The sequence below is a fragment of the Lampris incognitus genome, chromosome 13, assembly GCF_029633865.1.
Source record: "Lampris incognitus isolate fLamInc1 chromosome 13, fLamInc1.hap2, whole genome shotgun sequence".
Lineage (NCBI taxonomy): Eukaryota > Metazoa > Chordata > Actinopteri > Lampriformes > Lampridae > Lampris > Lampris incognitus.
In genome coordinates, this window is record NC_079223.1 from 23577703 (window position 1) to 23604040 (window position 26338).

General features: G+C 41.5%; 1 protein-coding gene across 1 annotated transcript; it reads right to left on the bottom strand.

The window, feature by feature from the left end:
* On the bottom strand, positions 1-26023 carry LOC130122752 (coiled-coil domain-containing protein 6-like). Its single transcript, XM_056291760.1, has 9 exons — positions 25727-26023; positions 24095-24244; positions 21703-21831; positions 20904-21007; positions 19119-19279; positions 16355-16511; positions 12229-12329; positions 8286-8407; positions 1-1291 (listed from the first exon to the last, which is right to left on the bottom strand). Exons 1-9 carry the CDS (start codon positions 25979-25981, stop codon positions 1091-1093), a joined length of 1380 nt encoding a protein of 459 aa, XP_056147735.1. The 5' UTR covers positions 25982-26023; the 3' UTR covers positions 1-1090.
* Between the last annotated feature and the right edge of the window lie 315 nt (positions 26024-26338).

Below are 26338 nucleotides of genomic sequence, written 5' to 3' on the forward strand. Positions count from 1 at the left end.
ATCTTCTCAAGAGCTTTAATACATAGAAATTTAGTTGAACGGTACCATTCATTTAGAATGTTTTGAGCAGTATGTATATTTAGTGTAAAGAGCAGTAAGTTGTTTTTCTGATGAGGAATATCCATACGGATGATAGAAGCTTTCAGAACTACACCAGAGAGCGAGAGAGAGAAAGCGAAAGAGAGAGCGCAAGAGAGACATGAGTACATGACTACGTTGTAACACCTCAGACTACATTTTAAACACCTCAAAAGGCGACATATCTGTGGTTTATGTACCAGTGTCCACCCATCTTGATGTCAGCGGTTTTTTTTTCTTTTTTCTATTGACAAGCAGCATGGCCATTGAATTCTTTCAGGGTAAAGAAAGATCAATGTATAGTGGCACTAGCTGTGTTTGATCAATGCCCTATGATGGAGTTTTTCCTTTGTGAGTTGAGAGGTCTTCTGGGACACCTCTCTAGGGACTTAGCTGTCTAAGTTGGGTTGGGGGAAATTCTCTTACATTGCTTTAGGGACAAAGTAAGTGGGGTGAGCTGGAGTGGAGCATATTACTGCATCAAGTATGGTATTATAGGCATGGAAAGGATCGACTGCATCCATCCATCCATTCATCTAGCCATACATCCATCCATTGATCTGAACGTCCAATCAATCAGCACGACACCAGGATACATTGTGATATGTGCTACCCCATAAGTGCCACAACAACAATTCCTATCGGCAACAGTCCCAAGCAAAGAAAACCAAATAAAAACAAACAAAAAAACCTTACATGTACAAGATAGAATGTGAACGGATTATTGGCCTACAAAGCCCAGAAGCCTTTATTTTTCAGTCAGTCCATTCCTTTTTAATAGTAGTTAAGTAACGCCTTGCGTGGATTTGGCGGGCAGCTACTTTATTCAAGGATGTTCTGCCGGCTTGATGCCCCCTTCCCTGCCCCAGATTGAAGCTGTTTTTTGTGGCGTCTGTAAAGAGTGAGAGACTTGACTTCCAGAGCCGGTTATGATGGAAGCTGCTGTTGCGGTTGTGTCGCGGCATACGGTGGCACGCGCACTCACACGCAAGGCCAGAGACCACGTGTGGCATTAAGGCTGGGACGGCTGCTGCTGCGCTGCTGCTGCATGCTGCGCCATAGCTGCCGGGGAGGACATGGACTGGACCATGGGTTGGGCCGGTGGGGGGAGTGGAGGCTGAGGCTGCTGGGCCCCCGAGTGCGTGTTGGGGGACGGTGGGGGCGTCGGGCGTTTGAATTTATCCGGGCTGGTACTTCTTCTGGGAGAGGGCCTCTGTTTGGGAGGAAGAAAGGGGAGACAAAAGAAAGGAGAGGGGGGAGTGGAGAGAGCAAGAGACAAGAGAGGAGTCAGCTGGTTAATCACAGTGCATCTCACATATGCCAGATTAAGGATACACTGATAACATTCTGACATGGGATACTGCACCAATACCATGCTAAAACGGGACTCAGACTGCTTTTATTTGTCATTGCCTTATATGCATGTCTCATACATACAAGGGAACAAAATTACGTTTCACACGGACCACAGTGCCACATAAAAACAAATAAAATGCAATAAATATTAAAAACAAAAAGTTCATTAAAAACAAAAATTACTTCTCAGACCTAGACATCACAAGCACACCTGACACGGACAGTGAGTAAGAAGGTCAATAAGTCATTTTATGGAAGGTCAAAGTGTTCAGGCTGGTGAGGAACCTCACAGCCCGAGGAATGAAACTGTTGCACAGTCTGGTGGAGGCAGCATGGATGTTCTGGTACCTCCTGCCAGAGGGTAGGAGGGTGAAATGGATGTTGGAAGGGTGGGTGGGGTCCTTCACAATGCTAAAAGCCTTCCGGGTGCACTGTGCATCAAAGATGGCCTGGATGGATGGGAGAGCAGTTCTTATGATCTTTCAAGCTGTCTTCACTATTCGCTGTAAGGATTTGCGGTCAGAGGCCTTGCAGTTCCCATGCCAGACAGTGATACAGCTGGTCAGAATGCTCTCTATGGTGTCTCTGTAGAATGTAATGAGGATGGGTGGGGGGAGACTCGCCTTCTTCAGATGCTGCAGGAAGTGAAGACGCTGTTGGGCCTTCTTCAAGAGCGCAGTGACATGTGAGGACCAGGAGAGGTCCTCTGTGATGTGACCTCCCAGGAACTTAACACTGCTGACTCTCTCCACGTCCATAGCATTGATGGTCAGTGGGGTATGGTGGGTGTCGGTTTTTCTGAAATCAATAATGACCTCTTTAGTTTTTCCTATATTTAGGGAGAGGTTGTTGTTTTTGCACCATGCCACCAGTTGATCCAACTCCGCTCTGTATGATGATTCATCATTGTTGCTGATGAGACCTACCACTGTGGTATCATCAGCAAACTTTATAATGAGGTTGGAGGTGGATGATGCTGTGCAGTTTTGAGTCAGCAGTGTGAACAAGAGCGGACTGAGCACACAGCCCTGTGGAGCGCCGGTGCTCAGTGTGATGGTCCTGGAGGTGATCTATCCAATTTGCACAGACTGTGGCCTCCCTGTTACGAAGTCCAGCACCCAGTTGCAGAGGGAGGTGTTAAGGCCCAGCTGGCTCAGCTTTTCAATCAGGTGTTGTGGTATGATTGTGTTAAAAGATGAGCTGAAGTCAATGAACAACATCCTCACATAGCTGTTCTTTCTCTCCAGATGGGACAGGGCTGGATGAAGAGCAGAGGTTATGACATCTTCTGTGGAGCGGTTAGCGAAGTATGTAAACTGGAGAGGGTTGAGAGTGGAGGGGAGGCTGGACTTGATGTGCTTCATGACCAGCCTCTCAAAGCACTTCATGAGGATGGGAGTCAGTGCGATGGGGCGGTAGTCATTGTGGCAGGACACAGGGGACTTCTTTGGCACTGGTATGATGGTGGTAGACTTGAAACAAGTGGGGGGGACTGCCTGGGACAGCGAGATGTTGAAGATGTCAGCAAGGACATCTTCCTGTTGCTCAGCACAGTCTCTGATGGCTCGGCCTGGGATTCTGTCTGGACCCGCAACTTTGTGTGGGTTGACTCTGGACAGGGTCTTTCTCACATCATCTGTGGTCACCTGCAGAACCCGGTCAACCATCAGGGATGTAGTCTTCACCACCGGCACGTTGTTCAGTCTCTCACATCATGCGTAGAAGTTATTGCGTGCATCTGGGAAGGTGGGGGCACCGCCACAAGTCTGAGGAGGAGGCTTGTAGCCAGTGAGGGCCTGGATGCCCTTCCACAAGTGCCGTGCATCTCTGCTATCAATGAAGTGACTGCTGATTCTCTGTGCCTCCCTGATGCCACACGACAGGTTGGCCCTTGCTGTCTTGAGGGCTGCTTTATCACCGGATCTGAATACAGCATTCCGGGTCCTAAACAGTGTCTGGACTTCTGCTGTCAGCCAAGACTTCTGGTTGGGCTGCGAAGAGATGGTTTTGGGGACTGTGACATCGTCTATACATTTATTGATGTAGGCCATCACTTGTCACTGTGTATTCCTCCAGATCAATGTGCTCACCAGAGGAGGCTGCCGCTTTGAAAATGCCCCAGTCGGTGCTCTCAAAGCATTCCCGAAGAGCTGAAATAGACCCCTCTGGCCAGACCCTGATCTGTTGCTGAACCAGTTTGGCAAGTTTCAGAAGTGGCCTGTATGCTGGAATTAGCGTAACAGAGATATGGTCTGAGTTTCCAAGGTGGGGGCGGGAGAATGCTCTGTATGCATTCTTCTCATTAGTGTAAATGAGGTTCAGTTTGTTGTTTTCCCTGGTGGCAAATTTGATCATGTTGATAAAATTTAGGAAATACAGTCTTTATGTTTGCATGACTGAAATCCCCAGCAATAATGAAAAATCCATTGAGTTACGCGGGATCAGAGATTTTACCCAGTTCTAAAATCTGATACCAAAAGCCATGACTAACAAATCATAAATAAAAGCAAAACAGATGGATTTCCTGCATTTTTAGCAAATGGAAGCCTGTATTTCTTTAATGATGAAAAAAAAAAAACAGTGATTCGGTTTCAAGTATTTTGCCCACTAACCTCAAACTAATGGCTTAAATCTGTGTTGTTTAGCAAAAGTAACGGAACAGTACTCGGTGTCAGCCGATAACAGCATCTTCAAAGATTTGTACTTGGAATTGGAAGTGAAAAGTATTATCAGAGCATTCTTATACCATATATGGTAACGATATGTCCATGAAAACACTGATCTTGAGGCATAACCAGATGATGCAGGAACAATTATTGACTCGACAACGCTCGAACAACTGTGGCGGGGTTCTACCTTAGCAACCTGAGTCAGGAGAGAAAATAGCAAATGCATTGTCTATAAAAGGCTGATGACCTATGTCATGCAGATACAGATGAGTTTAGATGACAGTGGGTCAGAGCTGGCACTTGTTCCATATGTGAACACAACATAGGCTGAGCTGTGAAAGATTCAAAGCTAATTCATTGCAAGTAAAATTTTGGCCTCTTGCGGTTTTGCTCATTAGTGAGGAAATGGTGTTGTTCAAGTTAACATACTTGGCAAATCCTATGTAGTATTAAGAAAAAAATAAAGAACATTTAATTGCTGTACTCTGGAAATTGATACAGTATGCAGTATCTATCTTGGACTAGTCTGGTATTTTTATGTACGCTCACTTTTGTGGTAGGTTGACCCCCTGGTATCCTGCGACCGACATATCTGTGCTAGCTGTAAAAAATAATCTGGCTAGCACTGGCTAACTGCATATTGTAAACAACTTGCTACCAGTAAACCAGAAGCAATTGGCAGCGTCATAGTGGAAAATTTGAGAGCATGGAATGGTACAAGCTGGACAGAGCTACGGTAGGTGGGACAAAACAAATTTAACCGACATATCTGTATGATGTAGAAAACTTAATGCATTTTTCACTATAGGAACACAACATTGATCTGCTACCGTTTAACAGAAATTCTGACTTAAACATTTAAAAACGAAAAATATCTGAAATCCCAAGATTAGATTTTTAATCATAGCAACATCCACCCCAAATCACCCACACAATTGAAAAATTGTTTTCACTGGAAATGGCCTTTAAAACAGAGGGGACATATGAAGAGATGTGTGGCCTCATATTGACAAAAAGCCTGATGGAAAACAGGCCCTTAAGCTGACCCTGACCTTTCAGATAGGCAACTGGAGGACAGCGAGAGAAGATGTGCAGGTCTCATTCCTGAAATAAAAGAGGAGTGACAAGCTGCAGCGGGGAAACATCTAGGAATAGCACATGGCTTTGGGAGCCAAATACTGAATAAATCTGACTTCACTGTCAGGTTGGATGCGGAACATGAATTTTCTAATACCGCCACTTTCAATATTCTGTTAAAGGGCAATATATCCTAATTCATTAAGTATGAATTTTAATCTAAAAGCCCATGTGTTGACATGACTGACCTCAATTTGACTTCAAATTAAAATCTGTCTTAAGAGATTAGAAAGAATATCCGATCACACTTATCCAAATAAAAAGCCATGTTTAAACTCTCTTAAAACCCAATGTGAACAGAGTGCTATCAGATTTCTTATACCACCTCGGGAGGTTGTTTGAGATGCCGTGTGGCTGCAAGTTGACCAAGTGTAAATGGATCTATTTCTTCAAGTCACATACAGTACATCTACCCTCTACTCTTACCAAAACATCACATCCCATATGTCAGTGGAAGGTGCACTTCTCCAGAAGTATAGTCTTGAGAAAGTGGGTGTTCTCTTACCAAAACATGCCGCAGCTGCTCGCAGATAAAAATCAAACGTGCAACAACACAGTTGGAGGTTAGTAACCCAGTCACTGTAAGTGAAAGTACCAAAGACAATCCTCTCCCATCAATTTTGACACTGTTCTGACACCCCAGTCACCCATTGAATACTAACTGAATTTATGAAGGACATAGACCTCTGCAGGCACCACTGACAAAAGTAATGCTAGACTGGAAAGACGTTTAAAATATAGCAAGGGGAAGTACCAGAGGAGCGCAATTGGATTCATATTTGGCTAATGAACCATTTAAATGACAGGCATAAATGCCATGAGGATAAAATCAAAATCAGATACAATCTGCAGACAGATTGCTTAATATACCATGTGTATTTAGGGTCATTATGACTGAATGTATGAGTTATATCAATTTTGAACAAAGTCATCTTTGAAATGGAATAATCTTCATTGATGAGCAACAGTATGATAACATACATAAGAAACTAAAATAAAATGTAAGCACTCATCAATTTCTTGATACAATCTAGATATCAAAATGAGGAATTAAATTACATCAAATCACAACATGTTAAACCCACTATCTAAACGTAATGAATTCCTCTGTAACACTGTAGTGTAGATGAGGTGAAAAGTGTGCTAGCAGAGATTATTTTTGTAAATAAAATTCTGCATAAAATGTAAATGAAGTTATTGCCTGCAAGCAGTGGCCATAATGTTTGGCGAGACAGTTGAAATGTAGTTTACTTGAACAGCACACATTTTGTGGACTCAACATTTCCATGATGACACACCAAAGCATGATCAGGGAAGGGTGGGTAAGTTTGTACAATTCATTTCCCCACAGCTATTAGTAAAGACCTGGGAACTTCAGTTCCAGGCATATTTTTTCTCATTAAAACATATGAGAAAAGTTTTGAAAAACAGGGTAAGAGGGGAAAAAAAGACTGATCTCCTAAGACTAAGCTGTGGTCTGGTTTAATCTCCTGGGTGGTCTGAGAAGTGATGTGGGGCAGTACACTGACCTGCACAATCCATATACAGAGGGGAAAAATAGGAAAAAGATGAAGAGAAAAAGAATGACATAGGGGGATGCACTGTAGTTTGAGATAGGACAAAAGAGAAGTTCGGAGAGAATAAGAGGAAGCAGTAATTTGCTGGGGGGGATCCAGTAAAATGAAGGGAAGAGTTATTACTTAAGCTGTCTGTGAGCAAACACAGGGAACAATTCCTGGGGTAAACATCACCACTGTCTCTACTGATGGCATTTGAGAACTGCACAGCTGACTAAAATGATGTTAATTACTCTAAAACCTTCAAAAAGGCAAAGTCAACTGGATGGGTTCTACATAAAGCTGAGAACCTTTTAACTGTGACCAAGTCCTGGAAACTGTTGACTGTTGAACAGAACCCAAGAAAAACACTATCATGCTGAAGGTGGCTAGCCAATCTGGTGAACAGGGCATTCCTTATTATAGACTTGGGTCCATGGGTCAGCAGTGTTTGCAATGCATTTTGTCTAGACATGGGGCACAGTGACCTGAATACAACCAGGCTTGGACAGAGATCAGGAAAGCAAAGAGAGAATAAAGAATTTCATCATGGCAGCAACGATGATCTTAGAAAGAGGAAACTCAAATTAAGAGAGCCACTGCCTCTAGCTGCAAGATGACTGTCGCCCTATCAGGAAATCACTAAAGTTTAAGCACAGAAATTCCTACACCATGGGCAAAACATCGCTGGGATAATGAAAGTACACAGTGGGGCTAAAACTTGCCAACTGGCATGACCTGATAGGACTCTTTTATTGATTGGACTGTATCTAATATGCTATTGATGAAACTAGTCTAACCATAACTGGAACTACCACCAAGAGTTGTTATGAGTTTTTATGGGTCCATAACCCTGCTGTAATGATATGAAAATAAAGATTAGACAAACAAAATAGCACAAAGGTACTGTGTCTCTAGTTTTGATGTGAGACTAGCTGATTAGGTCATGACTCCTTTACCAAACAGATTTACGTACCGCCTGTACCAAGCAAAAGCTGGACATCAAAGCAACTTTGGCGCCACTGTTCTGATACATTCTTATGTGCCATTGTGTGGAGGAACCAACAATATCTGTACAATGGTCAACCTCATTTTCTCCACCAGGTATGTAGAGTGGGGCAGCAAAAAGGAAGGGCTAGGCTCCAAAGAGACACAATGCACATTGAATGAAGGGAGACTGGATCCTCACCCTCTTCCTTGATACTCAACTAGGCTTCATTATGGTTAATGTGTGGAAAATAATTATGTCACATATACAACTTGGTGGGGGGGGGGGGTAAAGGGGGTTCCAACTGTTATCCTTTCTCTTTTTTTGTATGGCAGACTGACAGGAAGGGGGGAAATGGGTTTGCTCGTTTGTTGTGGTAAACACAAAAAAGAGAAGGAGGAAAATGGAGAAAAGTGGTATGACTGGAAAATTCATTTGAAATAAATGAGCACAAGTTGTGACCAATGACAGATTTGTATAGAAATATGGGGAGCTGCTCACCGCTACAGCGTGGGAGGAGCTTCCATGGACGTGCAGAGCGGGAGGGTTGTAGTGGGAGATGGCAGCTCTGGACAGCGTGGCCGGGGGGGTAAAGCCGACTGTGTGGCTGCCGTACGACAGACCTGTGAGAAAGACAGGAATGATGGAGAAAGGAGAAGAAAACAAAGGACACCATGGTATCAATGAAGGACATTCTTGGAAATCTATTCATTCTGTAGGGGGGAGGAAAAAAAAACACCATACAGGATAACAAAATGTAATTTCCTAAATGAACAAGACAAATGCATCAAATATGTTTTGGGTTTTATTATCTCTGCCACGCGATAGCCTGGGAGGGGATTTTGCATTTGGCCGTGTGTGGATGTTTGGGGGTGTGTGTGTGTGGTTAATCTCGCATACTACTGGGCCTGTCAGCCTAATAATTTTTCTGCAGTTACGACTGTATGATCAAGAACCTTTCGTGGTTGCGGCGATTCAAAACCTTTGAAAAATGTTTGTTCTCGCTACCACTGCTCCCTTTCTTCATTCACTCTCTAGCTTGCTCAACCAACGCTGCTCTCTGTCGCTGTCCGATCTAAACCCACAGTCATGCATATGCAAGTGTAAACGGTTTACCCGGCTTTATTATATTATGAAAATAAAGACAGGATTAGGGTCAGACCAAAATGGTCACATTGCAAACCTTCTCCTTTTGGAAAGTGAAAGTTCATATTAGACTTGGTCGCATTCGTGCGAGGGTCCGCCTAGGAGGCCGCACATCCACAGACTGACAGGCAAAACATTTTTATTAGGTTGATTTTTTTTTAGCTTGAGTGCTGCATATTAAAAACGTTTTTCCACATTTCCTGTTCAATCAACTTGGGCGCTGTGCAAAAGTTTTATAATGGCAGGAAAAACACCATTTTTTTCTGTCCGTGTGTATCTGTCCACTGCTAATCTTGCGTATTACTGTCAGCCTAATAATTTTTGTGTAGTTATGACTATGATCACAGACCTCTCGTGGTTGCGGAGATTCAAAAACTTTGAAAAACCCGTTTCATACCACAATTGAGTACCAACTCCTCAGCTGGTTTTTCACCTAAGTCCGAGCACCGGAGAAGGGGACATACGAAGACAGTGCCTTTGTAGTTTCCTTTCTCCCGGTAGATGAAAAAAAGGGGTGCTTTGTCATCAAGCCCGAGCACCAGAGAAAGGGAGATGCGCCTGGTGGGGATCTGCACTCTGAGTGCACTCTTCTGGTTTATTTTGTAAAGAGGATCAAGTGTGCCAGCCTTGGAAATAGAGGGAGTGGAGCCAGGGGGAGGGGGCTACATTTGAAAATTGCCAGCAGCCTCCTCTACTTTGTGATTGGTCAGTTCACAAAAAATACATTTCACATTATATGAGCTTTGGAAAAGTGAAACAAAAAGCCGAAAGAGAAAACATACAAAACGATGACAACTTAAAGTTTTTGCCTTTCATCAAGGGAAAATTCCATTGTCACTTCTTTAAACAAAAAACTATGCTGGACATTGACTTTCTTAATTATTAGGTATACTGCACCTGTACTCCACCTTTGTTTTGTCTTAGTAATGAACTTTTGTCTTTCTAGTAATTCTTTGAGAATTTAAAAGCAATCTGAAGAGCTTCATCTAACAAAATAAGAAAATGGACATTTCCTGTCTTTTTTATGTATTACATTTTATTATTGTATTTTATCACGTTTGCTTCATATCTGAGCAGTAAACTGAAAAATTTAGACTGTAATGTAGTGTAATGAAACTGGTTTCGATACCTAGCTGAAATACCTCTAGCTCTCTCATGTGGGACCAAAAAGACAAAAACACTCTTTGCCAGAGACTCAGGACTAAGAGCAGGACAAACTATGCTGAAGGTCCGAGGTGTGTACTTACACCTCAAGCCTGACCCATTTAATAGATACAGATGATCTCATGATGACCCTGGCTCACACATGATGCTGCTACTTAAGAGTAACAAATAGACAAGGCACAGCGTTTTCGGTTTTTATTTTTCAAAGTCATCCAGCATGCCTAATTTCGCCACAAGAGGGCAGTGTTACATAACTTCACACGAACAGGAACAATTTTTGGATCCGTGGAGACATAAAATGCGGGTGAAAATCAGTTTAAACTGATCTGCTCCTTTTAAAAAAATCTGGGTATTTTTTGGTGAAACTCGGTAAAAACCGAAAACGCAGAGCCTTGCAAATATACCTACTTGATGTTTCATCACCTCTGTTAGACTCATCAGTAAAGGGCTAGCAAGGTGCAAATCAGACAAGTATATACCACTATCCTGAACCAATTTCTGGGAAATTATTTGTTGGTCAAATACATTAAGGTATGTTTTTAAGTTTATCTGCTCGCTGAGCCACTTTAGGAATGAAGCATTTTTCATTATCTTGCTTTTAGTTAAAATAATGTATATATACAATATCCAAGAAACTCCCATTTTGAAAACTAAAATGTAGAAGAATGAATTTACAGAAAGTACATGAGTTAATTCATTGGCACAATAAACTGGCACTCTGACCTTCAGCCACACAAAAGCAGGTTGTTTTACTCAAAGAATCTTGGTTTGTTGAAACCAAGGATTTGGGAAACTGAAGGAAAAGTGGTCAAATGTTTACAACAGCAGTGAAATGTTTCAAATGATCTCGCTAAATTTGATGACAAGCTTAGCCTCCAATGCCTAAATATAAAAAAAGACGGTCAGACAACTTTAAACTGTCATTAACTTGTCAGACAACTTTTTATCCTCCTTCCATATCTCTAATCTGAGCTATTTTGCGATTTGTGCCAATGCAAGTAGAGTGTGTCACCCCAATCAGAACATCAGATTGCATTTAATAGCACACCAATTGGGTGTGTAATCTCAGCAGTGTCTAAAGTCTAACCCTAAGGGAAATGATATAACCATGCTATAAGTTACTGTCTACTACTACCTGTTTTTGCTGAGTCTCAGAACTTAATTTAAGATGAAATACCATCACAAACCTTACTCACATCGTATCAAGGGAACATTGTGAAAACATGTGCTGTTCCTGAGCACATGGCAGATATTCTGTCTCTTTAAGGGGAAGGATTCAAATGAGTAGAACAGCAAACAGTTTGGTGGTTTCCCTATAAACCTGAAGGTATGATGTAATGGTGATGCTGAATTGGGTACAACTGGTGCTGACAGGCAGGTGAACTCATATTTCTGCTTCAAGTTGTTAAAAGGTTTCACAGGGTGAACAGATGTGGCTACAGGCACAGTAAATCCAGAGGATCAATCTTTTGAAAAAATGCGTAGACAGGCCTGTTGCATAACCATAGAGCCCTTGGCTCAACCAGTATACATTCTACTGAGCACATGCTCACTCTCAAATATTTTCACTCATTTATTTGTCAGATGTTATGCTGTTGATTCATCTGACATCTGAGCCCAAGTCTGTGTTGCCAAGGAAATCGCCACACTACAAGTGAGCAGAGGTGAGGTTATGCTTGTTTTGTTTGACAGAGACTAGTTGTGTCAGACAGAAACTTACAAGGCAAGGGGGTGCATTCCAAAAAAGACAACTTTCCATTATAATCATAGTGACATGGATAATGTCAACAGCGAGTAATGAATAACAATCTTTTCATTCCTACTATAATCTATGCTGGGGACTCATTGTCAATGAATAAATATGACACAAACCAAACAGAACAAATTAAGCATGCTGGCTTGACCTGAAGCAGAAGATATACTGAAAGCAAGTTGAAAGCTAGAACAAAATGTTCTAGATCTGAGACTTGATCGTCTCACTTGTTTATTATTAATTACCTTTATATCCAAAAGCTTATCACCCTCTTGCAACAAGTCAGACAAAATGATATCAAAGGTGCTTTTTATGGACACCCTCAACAGGCTGATGGCATAATCCCATGGACGAAAACCAGGGCAGTGGCAGGCTACCTACCAGGTGATATAGGTCGGCTGGAGCTGGGAGAGGGGGTGTATGGGATAGGGCTGGACACAGTCCTCGCTCGCAAACCTTGCGCAGACATCTCGTTGAAGTACCTGAGGGGGTGACACAGCCAAGTATAAACATTGGGTGTTAGTATTTTTCAAACCAATAATTGCGGCATAAAATCACAAACACTCATGAGCCAGAAATGAAATGAGCCAGACAGGAACATTTTGAGGCAGCTGTATGAATTGGGGGTTTAGATGGCTGGTCAAGGAATTAATGCAACAATTATTTTGAGAAGCACAGAGATAGTATCTCTTGTTTTGAACTGAATGGATTGTTTGTGCATGTTTTGTTTTTGTTTTTTTGCCTTGCACAAGAAAACCCAAATATAACATTGATGGGGAAGTTCGTGGCCACTGGCCTTCCTAGATGACACCCGAGAGGTTATACATGCAAAGAAGCAGTACTCATGACACATGTACAATCTCTGTACCAATATCACTTATGAAGGGGGCCTTCGAACCCTTGGATGATTGTATATAAGGCCAAATAACACTGCAGCTCTTCCAGTTTATTATCTCTTACAGAAAAACAGAGAAGGCATTGAAGTGCAATTAATTACAGTTTAGTGGTTGATGCTAGTCATAATTAGCAATGGGCCAAAAAAAAAAAAAAAAAAGACTCACTGGGCCACCTAGAGTTAACTACAGGTATTGCAACTGTGTTCACAGTGTACCTTTGACACCAGTTTCCTTTCAATCTCCTACTGGAAAAAAATGACAATTTTTTAAAACCAACTATGCAGCCAGTCACGTTTAAATGCTGAAATGCAGTTGCCAGTAACACTCAAAAATGGTGGAATGAGTCTTATGCATTTGGCCTGTACAGGATATGTTAATAATAATCATCTTTATTTCGGACACACAGCCGGTCCATAGCATACAAGCAACAATACAATAAAAGAAAACAATAAAAAAAAAAAAATTAGGCTTACATGACACCCCTACACTCCACATGCGCGCGCGCACACACACCGTACAACACAGTCAGTTCATAACAGATACAGGCTGTCTCGCAGTGCTTTTGAAGTCTTGATGTGAAAAACCAATAGATAGCCTTAAAGAATAATTCAATTTTTTACAACCAGGTCTTATTTTTATAGTTTTTCCCATTATGCATAATGGTTAAGATATTTAACTCACTGGCTTTATTATGGAGATGTTGGACACAAGACCACGTTAGAAACTGCTTTAAACAGTGTCTTTCGGGGCCACAGAATATAAGCCTTCAACCTGTCCTTGCAATGACTAAATAATAACTCTATGCCTCAGTTAGACTGTGTACATGATTCCCATTATGAATGACTTTTCAATTGCACTGGCTGGGTAGGTATTTAAGGGGTATTTGCATGGATACCTATGGTTAGTAGCCTGGTCATTCCTCAAGCTGAACAAAGAAGTAGCTCATCAGTGCAATAGACTTCTTGAAACATGTCTGAAGCTCATATTAAGTGGCCCCAAAAGACTCTGTTGTAAAGCTGTGTCTAGCGGTGCTTTTGTACACCAAGTCTCAAAATGAAGCTGGTGAATAAAATACCATAACCAATGTCCAACCATTTTGTACTGTACTGTACATTGTATGTATACTGGTATGCTGTCATAGCCATCTACACTACCGTTCAAAAGTTTGGGATCACATTGAAATGTCCATATTTTTGAAGGAAAAGCACTGTACTTTTCAATGAAGATAACTTTAAACTAGTCTTAACTTTAAAGAAATACACTCTATACATTGCTAATGTGGTAAATGACTATTCTAGCTGCAAATGTCTGGTTTTTGGTGCAATATCTACATAGGTGTATAGAGGCCCATTTCAAGCAACTATCACTCCAGTGTTCTAATGGTACAATGTGTTTGCTCATTGGCTCAGAAGGCTAATTGATGATTAGAAAACCCTTGTGCAATCATGTTCACACCTCTGAAAACAGTTTAGCTCGGTACAGAAGCTACAAAACTGACCTTCCTTTGAGCAGATTGAGTTTCTGGAGCATCACATTTGTGGGGTCAATTAAACGCTCAAAATGGCCAGAAAAAGAGAACTTTCATCTGAAACTCGACAGTCTATTCTTGTTCTTAGAAATGAAGGCTATTCCATGCGAGAAATTGCTAAGAAATTGAAGATTTCCTACACCGGTGTGTACTACTCCCTTCAGAGGACAGCACAAACAGGCTCTAACCAGAGTAGAAAAAGAAGTGGGAGGCCGCGTTGCACAACTGAGCAAGAAGATAAGTACATTAGAGGCTCTAGTTTGAGAAACAGACGCCTCACAGGTCCCCAACTGGCATCTTCATTAAATAGTACCCGCAAAACACCAGTGTCAACATCTACAGTGAAGAGGCGGCTGCGGGATTCTGGGCTTCAGGGCAGAGTGGCAAAGAAAAAGCCATATCTGAGACTGACCAATAAAAGAAAAAGATTAAGATGGGCAAAAGAACACAGACATTGGACAGAGGAAGACTGGAAAAAAGTGTTGTGGACGGATGAATCCAAGTTTGAGGTGTTTGGATCACAAAGAAGAACGTTTGTGAGACGCAGAACAAATGAAAAGATGCTGGAAGAATGCCTGACGCCATCTGTTAAGCATGGTGGAGGTAATGTGATGGTCTGGGGTTGCTTTGGTGCTGGTAAGGTGGGAGATTTGTACAGGGTAAAAGGGATTCTGAATAAGGAAGGCTATCACTCCATTTTGCAACGCCATGCCATACCCAGTGGACAGCGCTTGATTGGAGCCAATTTCATCCTACAACAGGACAATGACCCTAAACACACCTCCAAATTGTGCAAGAACTATTTAGAGCAGAAGCAGGCAGCTGGTATTCTATCGGTAATGGAGTGGCCAGCGCAGTCACCAGATCTGAACCCCATTGAGCTGTTGTGGGAGCAGCTTGACCGTATGGTACGCAAGAAGTGCCCATCCAACCAATCCAACTTGTGGGAGCTGCTTCTGGAAGCGTGGGGTGCAATTTCTCCAGATTACCTCAACAAATTAACAGCTAGAATGCCAAAGGTCTGCAATGCTGTAATTGCTGCAAATGGAGGATTCTTTGACGAAAGCAAAGTTTGATGTAAAAAAAATCTTATTTCAAATACAAATCATTATTTCTAACCTTGTCAATGTCTTGACTCTATTTTCTATTCATTTCACAACATATGGTGGTGAATAAGTGTGACTTTTCATGGAAAACACAAAATTGTTTGGGTGATCCCAAACTTTTGAACGGTAGTGTACCTCAGCCATATATCTAAGTAACCTGCTAACATATATATTTCCGCATCTCTGATATATTCTCTGCACCTATTTCACCTGTATATAATCATTGTATATAATCTTTGTGTTTATATCTGAAGAGTGTTGTGTTGTGGTGTTGTTATTCTATGTTAAGTACACTGTGAGAGCCATGAAACTGGAGTCAAAATCCATGTATGTGGAAACCTACATGGCCAATAAACATTATTCTAATATGCACAATGGCAAAAAACATGCAAATAAGACCTAGGTTGTAAAGGGGGGGGGGGATTTATCCTTTAAGAAGTATAGTCTGTGTCATTGCTTAATAATTTACAGAGCCAAAGCAGGGGTCTCCTTTTCCAACGTTGCTCCCAAACGTGTCTCTCCTGAAGAGGAGATACTGTTGGAGGCATAAGAGCAGCCTATAGGATCTAAGTGATAGAAATTACTAAATAAAAAAGGAATGTCAATTTTCCTTTTTTCCTCATTTATTGAATACCCTTATATTTTTTCTTACAATTCTTGGCATCAACCTTCTATTTTGATATGTATTTTTTTCTCCCCTGAGCTCTATATTTGTGGTGTATAATTACTCGACGTTCCACTGGGGTCAGATTACAAATACCTTCCAATGACTGGTACAGGTTGCACTGAGGAAGGAGTCATATGACCTACAAACACAAGTATTCCCGCTCTTAAGGAATAAAGGCCAAGTACAAATTTCAAAGCCAAGTAGTCCTACTTTAACTTTTTACAGCCGAGTCCATTTCTTGCAACAAACTGTCACTGTTGTTGCTCCTACGAAATCCATCCACCTTCCCATCCCTCCCTGGCTCCCCTACCTCTCATCATCCATCTCCAGACTGGATTCACTCTCTGACAGCTGTCTACACAGAGCCTCCCTGCGTTCCATCTCTCTCTGGAGTTTCCTCTGCAGCCGGATGTTCTCCTCCCTCATGTGCCGCTCCTCCTCTATGTACTGAGCACGCTTCTCTGTGTCTGGGAAAGGACATGCAACACAGGGCAAGCAAAGGCAGTTGAAAATTAACATTGACTTTACAGTTCGAGGATGATATGATGTGAATGCAAGTAATACAAACGATGTTCAACATTTGTTCAAAATTGAAAATAAATGGGGTGTCCGGGTAGCGTAGCGGTCTATTCCGTTGCCTACCAACACAGGGATCTCCAGTTCGAATCCCCGTGTTACCTCTGGCTTGGTCGGGCTTCTCTACAGACACAATTGGCCGTGTCTGCGGGAGGGAAGCCGGATGTGGGTATGTGTCCTGGTCGCTGCGCTAGTGCCTTCTCTGGTCGGTCGGGGTGCCTGTTCAGGGGGAGGGGGAAACTGTGGGGAATAGCGTGATCCTCCCACGTGCTACATCCCCCTGGTGAAACTCCTCACTGTCGGGAAAAGAAGCGGCTGGCGACTCCACACGTATCGGAGGAGACATGTGATAGTCTGCAGCTTTCCCCGGATCGGCAGAGGGGGTGGAGCAGCGACCGGGATGGCTCGGAAGAGTGGGGTAATTGGCCAGATTCAATTGGGGAGAAAAAGGGGGAAAAGATTAAAAAAAAAAAGGAAATAAAATACACCTCTCCCATGCATATTTATTCTCATACTTCACAGATACACTAAAATGTCCTTCTAAATGCAATGGTCAAAGGCCTTTTGTTTTCTCAGCTGACCTTCCCACTGGACTGTCTGAGACTGTCCAAAAGTTTCCTTAGAAACAGAGCTTAACAATTCCACTGCACAAAGTATCCACTTAGTGAAAGTGGGTCATGGCTAGTCTCTTATAAAGTGGGCTATGAAGTAACTAAGGCCATGATTTCATCAGCTTCTAAGTAGCAATGCTGTCTTGTCCTTACCACAACCTACCAGACTATGTGCAAGCCGTGACTTAAATCAGGCTTTAAGCGCCATCTACTGGCACAATAACACATTGCAAGAATGGACTGGTAAGGGTCTTTTTGGCATCCATTTCAACTCAAGTTACTGAACCTTCTGGGTAGGCTTGAAATGAAATCTAATAAGATCTATAGCTAAAATAGCCAGTTTCTCTGATGTATGATGCTAAATTTATGTGTGCAGAGCTGCATAGATGGTCTGCGGGTTTACAAAATGGTTGCAGAGTGGAGTGATGGCATTAGATGGAAAGGAGAGTAAATGACTTCAAAAGCTGAAAAAATACTTCAGACATTAGCATTATTTATGATGGGGGGAGGCTAAATATAAATTCTCAAGAGAAATAGAAGGTATGTTATTTATAAGGGGCCATAGAATCATTAAAAAAATGTACCAATAATATGAGCAAAATACATAAAAGGTCTACCAACAGTTAAAAATTAAACTTAAAAAATAAAGTCCCATGCAAAACATTCATAGCTGTGCATGCGTCACAGATGACACAGACATGTAGTATTCTGGGTCTTAGTGGTATTCTGGTAAATAAAAACAAGGATTGGTCATGAGTTCACCACAAAGTGTGCCTTAAAACTCTTGCTGATGATGTAGAAAATTAATTTCAGTTTAAAATCCCTGGGTGTCACACGTCTGCTTGGCTCTGCTGGTGCATACCTATTATGGAGCAGTGTCGTATTCCAGGGAGTTAGACTGAAGTTCATTAGGGCAGGTGGGACTGATCCCTAACACACTCTAATGGAGGGATGTCTGGATGAGGGGAGCTTGTTGGTGACCTCGCTGAAACAGGCTGAGCCCACTTTGGAATATAAGCGGTGTCACTCTGTGTGTGCTTGTGTGTTTGTGTGAGAGCATGTGCAAACCTGTGTTTGTCATTTCTTTTCTATTTAAACCAGTCTTTCCAAGACTGAATTAAACCATAACCCTGACCTAAATTTTTCCCAAGTTATATAAATAAATGTTCATCCAAAAGACAAACCTGATGCCCATTTAACCATGAGTCTGTATAAAGAAATTGGCTGTGGCTGCCTGTAACCCAGAGATGCAAACTGTGTGTAACTTAGCTAGTCCACTGTCACACATGACAACTTGTAAAATACCAGGAAAGGCCCTCTGGATTTCTTCATAATCACTACCAGATTTTGCCAATGCCAAGCTCAAAAACAGTTTCCTTACATTTCATGATAAACTCCCTCTGTCAGTCACACATCAAGCACAACTTCCCTCAGCATTCCCAATTCTTGCTGGGCCTTGAAAACAAAAACTAATTTGTTTACCTCGTCTATGACATAATAAAAAAGTAAACAGTCTCAAGTAATGTCAACAGAGGACAATAATTGTCGGTAATTGCATTCATACGTTAGTGTAGTAGTGATACAGATTACAAAAAGCATATTTCAAGGCATAAATTACCAATACAGTCCAAATATCAGAGAAAATGGATTTTAAGCATATGAAGCTCTACCTATGCTACCTATGAAAGACTTCAGGCAGCAAGGGGCCAACAATAAAAAGTTGTGTTAACCTCAAGCCATCCATGAGTATGGGGTTGTTTTTTTTTCTTCTCAATGCTTATAGGGTCAGCTTTATGATTTCTATCCCTTGTTAGCTTTCACAGGCAATATCGATCTCAGGAGCCTGCCCCTCCCTTGGCTGGACTAACAGGTAGGCTGTCCACTTACGTTGCAGCTCAGTGGTGCGCAAGCTTTTCTTCAGCCTTTCTACCTCGTTCTTCAGGAAGCGGATATGCCGCATCATATTCTCCGGTGAGTCAATCTCCATGGAGACATCCCTGGGAGAAGGAGGGGCTGATACCGGCTGGTCTAACTTCTCCTGAAGGATTCTGGTGAGCAAACACACAAAGCGATCACTGCATGAAACAATCAGGATTCAACTACTAATATTTAAGCTTAAACCAGGTATGACAACCCATCCATCCATCCATTATCTGAACTGTTTATCCTGCTCTCAAGGTTGCGGGGATGCTGACACACATCTTAAATACACCCAATCAAATTGGAACCAAACATTATACATTACATTACATTTCAGTCATTTAGCCGATGCTTTTATCCAAAGTGACTTACAATAAGTGCATTTAACATAGGAAACCCGGAGAACTACTAGTCATTGTATGACACCTTAAATCTAATAACAAGCAAAGATGTGATGGCTGTAACTTGTATAGATAGCCACGTAATAGCTCCAGATTTGCAAGTGACACCTTTATAAACTGGCTCATAACAAGTCTGTTTACATATTCTCAAACCCAAAAAAATTCAAAAGGTGGTAGTAGGGCTGAGACAATAAATGCTTTACCACCATGACCAACTATTTGAAGAATTATAGTGGGGTTAAGAAAATTACTGACATTAAAAGGAGTTTCTTTCTGCTCATTTTTTTTATTCTTAGTTTTCTTCTTTCGTGGGTTAACATTATTACATGCGAAACCTACTCACGCAACTTGAAATATTCATTGAAAATGTTTTACTCTCCATCTTTCTATTCACCTTCCACAACCAGCGGAGGCTCCGTTTTGAGCTGCAGCGTCAATAGGTTGGCATCATACTTCCACTGCTTTCAGGAGGGAAAAAAAATGAGCTGTCCTTTTCAACCCCAAACAGGAATAATAGTTTAATAGTGCTATATTAGAGAATGTTCTTGTTTAAGTAAACTAACCTGTGGTGCCTAAACACAAAACTGTTAATTTACTGGTTACTACACCAATGTGTGCTGGTTATATTTTTGCTTTTATTTCAATTGCAAGAGCATATAGTAGCCATTTGAAAGACGTAGCCTCAGATCACAGTAATTACTGTTGCTAAATTCACAATTTGTGGCATATTTGGGCTTTGAAAAGGGACTTATATTACTTTAAATGTTACCAAAATTCTGTATTAAAACAGTTTTTCAAACAGATTAAAAAGTTACTGTTTTGCCCCAAAACACCAATTAGAGCCCTATCTTAATAATTCATGGATGGTGTCCATATCATAAAAGCACAAAATGCGAAATAGGTCAAATAAAATGGCATGGAAATTCCTGCCAAAACCCGTGAAATACATGTTGCATACCATACAGCTTTAAAATTGGAAATTTTATTTGTATAGGGCACCAAAATATTTACACGTCTGTACATGTTGCAAATGAAATATTGCAGTTTATTTCTTTTGCCCCAGTGCAGAGATTCAACTGCCAAAGCCCCACCCTGATCAACTGGCTGTAACACTGCAAAATGCTTGGCACTCGACTACAGCAGTAACAAAACTTGTATACAGTTGCAGCCCTGCGTACAAGTCTATTTTGGTTGTAACTATTACCCATTTAATTAAGCCCACATTCAATTGATTCCACTCAAAAATATCAAATATGAAAATCATCTTAAGTCTTGGAAGACAGACCCAGAAAGAAGGCAAAGCAGAAGCTCCCTGATAACAGGCTACCAGTGGGAATGTCGGCAATCATACCTTTTCTCAGCCTCCAGTTTGTCCATGCGTTTCCATAGTCTGTTGACCAGAGCTTCCTGCTCCTGCTCTAATGTGTTCTCAAGGTCGATCTTCTCACGCCTCAGCTGGAGAACAAAAACAGCAACAGTAAGAAAAAGATGGATTGACATTCATGGTAAACCTTGAAGTAAACAAAGATCATTCATACACACAAGGCATCCACGCAAACACAGCAAGATCCTTATACTTTGTACAGATTAGCTACACTTCCATCTTACTACAACCTTGCACCTGCATATTAGTGAGTGAGCAACAGGGACAAAAATTTCTTTAACGCCAACTGATAAGAAATAGCCTTGCTTTATGGTCATGCCAGTTAGCCTTTACTGATGAAAAGGTTGTCGTTTAACTTTGCCTCCCTTATTAAAATTCCAATGTTTCTGTTTGAGATCAACAATGACTACATCTGGTCGAATAACATCTTTACACAAGTGCCATCCTGACACCCATGCGTTTATGCCTGATCAGCTACAGTTAACCCATAATGGCAAACTGTGAATGGAATTTCATCATTAGATCATTGGCCATTCTTTAGAAATATGGATTTAACCTCACCAATTGCCAAAACGTTCCTTTCATTGAGGACACTTAATTTGATTTAATTAATTCTTCTTAGTGGTGGATGAATTTAAAACAGGGATTATTATGTCTGGCACTATTGCTGTAAAGAATCAGAACCATAAGGTCAGGCGTATGTTATTTCACATGGGACTTAAACATATCTCTTTATCTTATTATTGCTTCGTGATGATGAGCGTGCCTGTTCCAGGGTGAGCTGCTTTGAAATGGTGTCATTCTCCATCTTCTTGATCTTCTTCATCAGCTTGTTGACCTGGAACTCCTGTTCCTGCTCCAAGTGCTGCTCCAACTCCGCCTTCTCATGTTGGAGCTGGGATGGATAAAGGGAAAGAGGTGGATGGAAAGAGGGGAAATGAGAGAGAGGGAGTGAAAGGAATGAGGGGAGAGAGGGAAAGAGTGAGAAAAGGAAGGGAAGAGCAGAGGAGATTTGTGAGTCACACAAAAACAATTTGATGACAGTGGTGGACAGATCTGCGTCAGATCATGGTGGTTGGCCTACATATTGTGCAAATTTACCCAAAAAAAAAATGGGGTGCTCAGTGTGATTCTGCATGACTGCTGGTTGCAATTCCAAGAGGAATGCATGTTGTGAAATAATGGCTTGGCTGTAGTTTGCCAGAGTCAACTTCAGTAACCACCTTTGGCAGCCTCCCAATTAAAAGTAAGGGTGCGGCTGAACACTGGTTCAAAATGGTACAGTTGTGTGATGGATTATATAAATGATTACTCATTAAGGAGAAATGGGTGCACATTGTTCATTTATAAGAAAAAAGTTGAGGGAGGAATTTTTTTTTTGCTTCCATCAAAATGATACAATTACAAGCATTTCACAGTAGCAAAGTTTGCTTTAAATTTACAATATATATTTATAGATGGATAGTTTGTCCTTGAGAGGAAATTATTTTCTAAAGTGAGGTGCAGTGAATGTGTACACATATGACAATGCAAGACAACATTCTTAGCAAACAGAGACAACAGAAACACAAGCAAATTACAAACATGTGGACATTTCCAAACAGTAATTCTATAGATCCTATAACATGATTAATTGCTGTACAGTATCCTGACAAACATAACCTACTTCTGGAAGACTGGTCATACATTAAGTTAACACACACTTTCCCCCTGATATAGTATCGTACTTCAGTTCACCTTTTTACTGTATTAGTTGCAGACTGCAAGGCCTCCACACCTACTGTGTTAGCACAAGCAAGTGTGTGTGTGTGTGTGTATGAATCAGTGAGCGAGCGTGTGCATTCAACTTTCATTTCTGAGCCATACATACCCTGTAGAGATATTTTACTGTGGTTAAGTGACAGTCACTACCTCCATAGTAGTGGTGAATATACTGAAGCCAGTTTGTGCATAGAGCCTCATCGTGTGTAAAAATAAACATGGCCAAAACAGCTAGAGCAACTCTTACTGACTTTCTATTCAAATATAAGACCTAAATAAGTGCAATAAAAGACAGTGAGAAGATTTTAGGGTGTGTGTTTTGGGAGGGTGGAGGCAGAGAGCAGAGTGTGCATAGTGTGCTGACACAGGGATGGTGGTTCAGCAATAGGTTATCACCATTTGTCAATTGGGCCCCAGACCACTTAACTGCAACTCTGTCACCTAAACTAATGGAGAGAAGCACAGCAGATAAAACTATTTACTAAAGTTCTCTGGACAGGAGTGTTCACACACAAATACCCCACAGAATTAATTGCTACTATTGCTCAGTTCTCACTCCAGCATCGTTTCACACACACACACACACACACACACACACACACACACACACACACACACACACACACACACACACACACACACACACACACACACACACACACACACACACACACACACACACACACACACACACACACACACACAGGGCAGTCAGTCAACACCAACTCTCAGGGCTGTGGCAGATACAGGTCTGTTTCATGTTAGAGAACAGGCCTGATAACAAAAAGCCTAAACAAGTCCATCTGTAAGGCCAAAAGCAGGGTCTGGTGAGGCACATGTGGCCTAGCCAGATTCTTGCCACTTTAAACATCAACAAACCATTCGTCAGGCTTACAGCTAGCAACTGAGAGAGGGTGATTGTACATGTGTGTGCTGTAAGCTGTGCTGTTGGGAAAATACGACTTGGAAGACAGACTGGATCAAAGAACCTATAGAAGGGAGGAGAGTAATTTCAAAGCCATTAAGAACAGCAAGTAGGTGAACTGAAGCTAGCTAGGGCTTTTCCAATCTTGAGGCAGCAGTCAATATACATGATAACGACAATGTGCTGACTGGTACTCGAGCAACACCCACACTGAGCTCATACTGGACAAGCCTGAAATACTGTAGTTAAATACTAGGCATTAGCTTCATGTCCCAGAGTAAATGACTGGGCATGGAAAAAAAAACACCTTGGTACCACACCAAGAATTGGAATTAGTCTTACAATGCAAAAGAAAAGTATGAAGTGTCATAGAGATGATCCTATTTTTGTTTCCATTTTCAAAATCAATTTGACAGGTAAAAGCCATTTTTGCCTATGAATTAAAATATGAAGTCCAGTTTCTTTCACTCACTTGCATGAGCTTCCTTGACAGTTCATTGGTGAGAAATTCCTCCTCCTTTTCATAGTTGACAGCCAATGTCTCCTTCTCTTTTTGCAGTGCCTGGATCTTCTTGAACAAGGTGTTGCTGATAAACTCCTCCTCCTGCTCTGCTCTTGCTTGCTGCAAAACAGACACAGATGGGAGAAAAATTAGGGGGAGACCAGAGAGATCAGAATCTTGTCAGACTTGACTGTAGTATAAATCTTCATCTAGCTGAATTGTTTCTGCACATAAGGTAAAAACACACATCCTGTAGTTTTAACATAGTCAAAAAAATTTAAGCACACTGTATATAATGTATATTGTATACATGCAAATTCTATCATGTCCATCTACCTCTTGCATGTAACGTAACCTGTTAACATTTATTCCAGCATCTTTGCACTCTGCACCATTGAGCTATCGTCTTCCTGTTGCGTCAGTTTTTTCTTTTTATATCCATCTATATCTGTACATAGTAGTTAAATGTTTATGTTTACCTTGATGTTTTTTTTAGCTGTTATGTCTACTCTGTGTAAGTACAAGGAGTGCAATGGACAAACCGCAGTCAAATTCCTTGTATGTGTAGACCTACACATACTTGGCCAAATAAAATTGATTGATTAATGAATCAACCTAACATCTGCTGCAGTGACGTTTGCCAGCCAAACAGGAAGCAGCATTTTCTTCTTGGTTTAGAAATTGGTGATTGACAGCGTGGAGAGAAGTGAAACAGATTGGCGAAAATAAAGATGGAAGTACTTTTTGGCTGTAGTGTCACGAGAGATGGTTGTTGTCTTTGTCAGAGCCATTCTGAAGTTCTACATCCTCAATATTTCAATGACATCAAGGCCAAATTCTCTTTTGCAAGCTAGGAGAATTTGTCACTTGTTCATGCTCAACGAGAAGGACAATAGCTACTGAATAGCTAGCTAAGCCACATATATTCAGAAAGGGTGGACTGAAAGCAGTATGGCTGACAAGCAAATATCTAAGCCTGGCATTATGCTAGCTCACTAAGTTCGGCCTTTATACCTCCCACCAATTCAGGAGATCAGTTTCATCTTTTATGTAGCTGAATCTGATGAATTAAGCATGGGGACATATGACGCATTGGTGCATGCGAATGGGTGAACAAAGCTATTGGCAATTAACCAATTCCGTTAGCCTTGTTGGACATGACATAATGACAACGCGTCCAGCAGCCGTTAATCATCCAACAACATAGCAAACGGCAGTCTAGCATGTTATTTTGAGAGGTGACAACTCCAATATGATGCAGTTAAATTTGACGTTAGCGTACAAGCTAATGCTAGTCAACATTAGCAACGCAAAACAAAACAAAGCCAGTTAGCGGGCTAGCAGTTCAATGGCTACCGTTAGCTCGCTAGCCATTTTACCCGATTAGCTAACTTGCTAAGGCTAGCTTAGATAGCAAACCAGAAAACAAGAGTTCAAATATAATTCAGGGTCGTATGCAACCCATCAGACTTGGCGAACATCAGATGGCTATTATGCACCAACAACACCAACGCTAGCAAACACAGTGTATAAACGGGTATTTGTGTGTGAATGTATAAACTAGCGTGGGCTAGCTAGCTCCTCTAGCCATTCGTGACTCACAATGGTGACGCTAGCTTTTCGAAGGTCCCGATTCTCCTCCTGCAGGGCTTTACATTTGAGTTTGAACGTCTCCAGTTCAATTTTAAGAACTTTATTCTCCTGTTGTAACGAGGCCAGGCGGTTCGTCAGTTCCTCCAAGCGAAACTGTGAGATGACTATGCTCGGTTTTCCCGAATTCGAGGCGGAGGATGACATCGGGGTGGCCGAGCTGCTCCCTGCTCCGTCGGTGTCGCTCTCGCTCGCACTGTCCGCCATGGTGGTGCGACACAGTGTGTGGAGTGGAAGACGCGACGGCGGCTGCAGCGTTTTAGCGGCGATCGCAAATTGGGAACGGCACAATGCGTGACCTTGCTAACGCAAATTGAAATAGCGAGGCCCACAGGCCGTCTTCAGTACTACACTACAACCCATCACATACGATTTGGTAACTTGCCCCCAATTACACATAACATACACAGCAAGATAACAGAAGCGCGAATTAATTAAGAGAGGGTAAGCATGAAGTTAGGTTAGGATATCAAAAACTAAATGTAGTAAGTAGAAAACGTAAAAAATTGAGTATGGGTGTAGATCCAAGTATGAACAATATTAAAGATGATTAAAATGTTAATT

Bases quoted from the DNA above. Each gene is read 5' to 3' on its own strand.
- LOC130122752 (XM_056291760.1), bottom strand. From the start codon at position 25,981: ATGGCGGACAGTGCGAGCGAGAGCGACACCGACGGAGCAGGGAGCAGC. The intron at 19,280-20,903 runs GTATGATTGCCG...TTTGCTCACCAG, and splicing joins AAACTGGAGGCTGAGAAAAG to AATCCTTCAGGAGAAGTTAG. The intron at 8,408-12,228 runs GTAGGTAGCCTG...TCTTTCTCACAG, and splicing joins CAGCCGACCTATATCACCTG to GTCTGTCGTACGGCAGCCAC.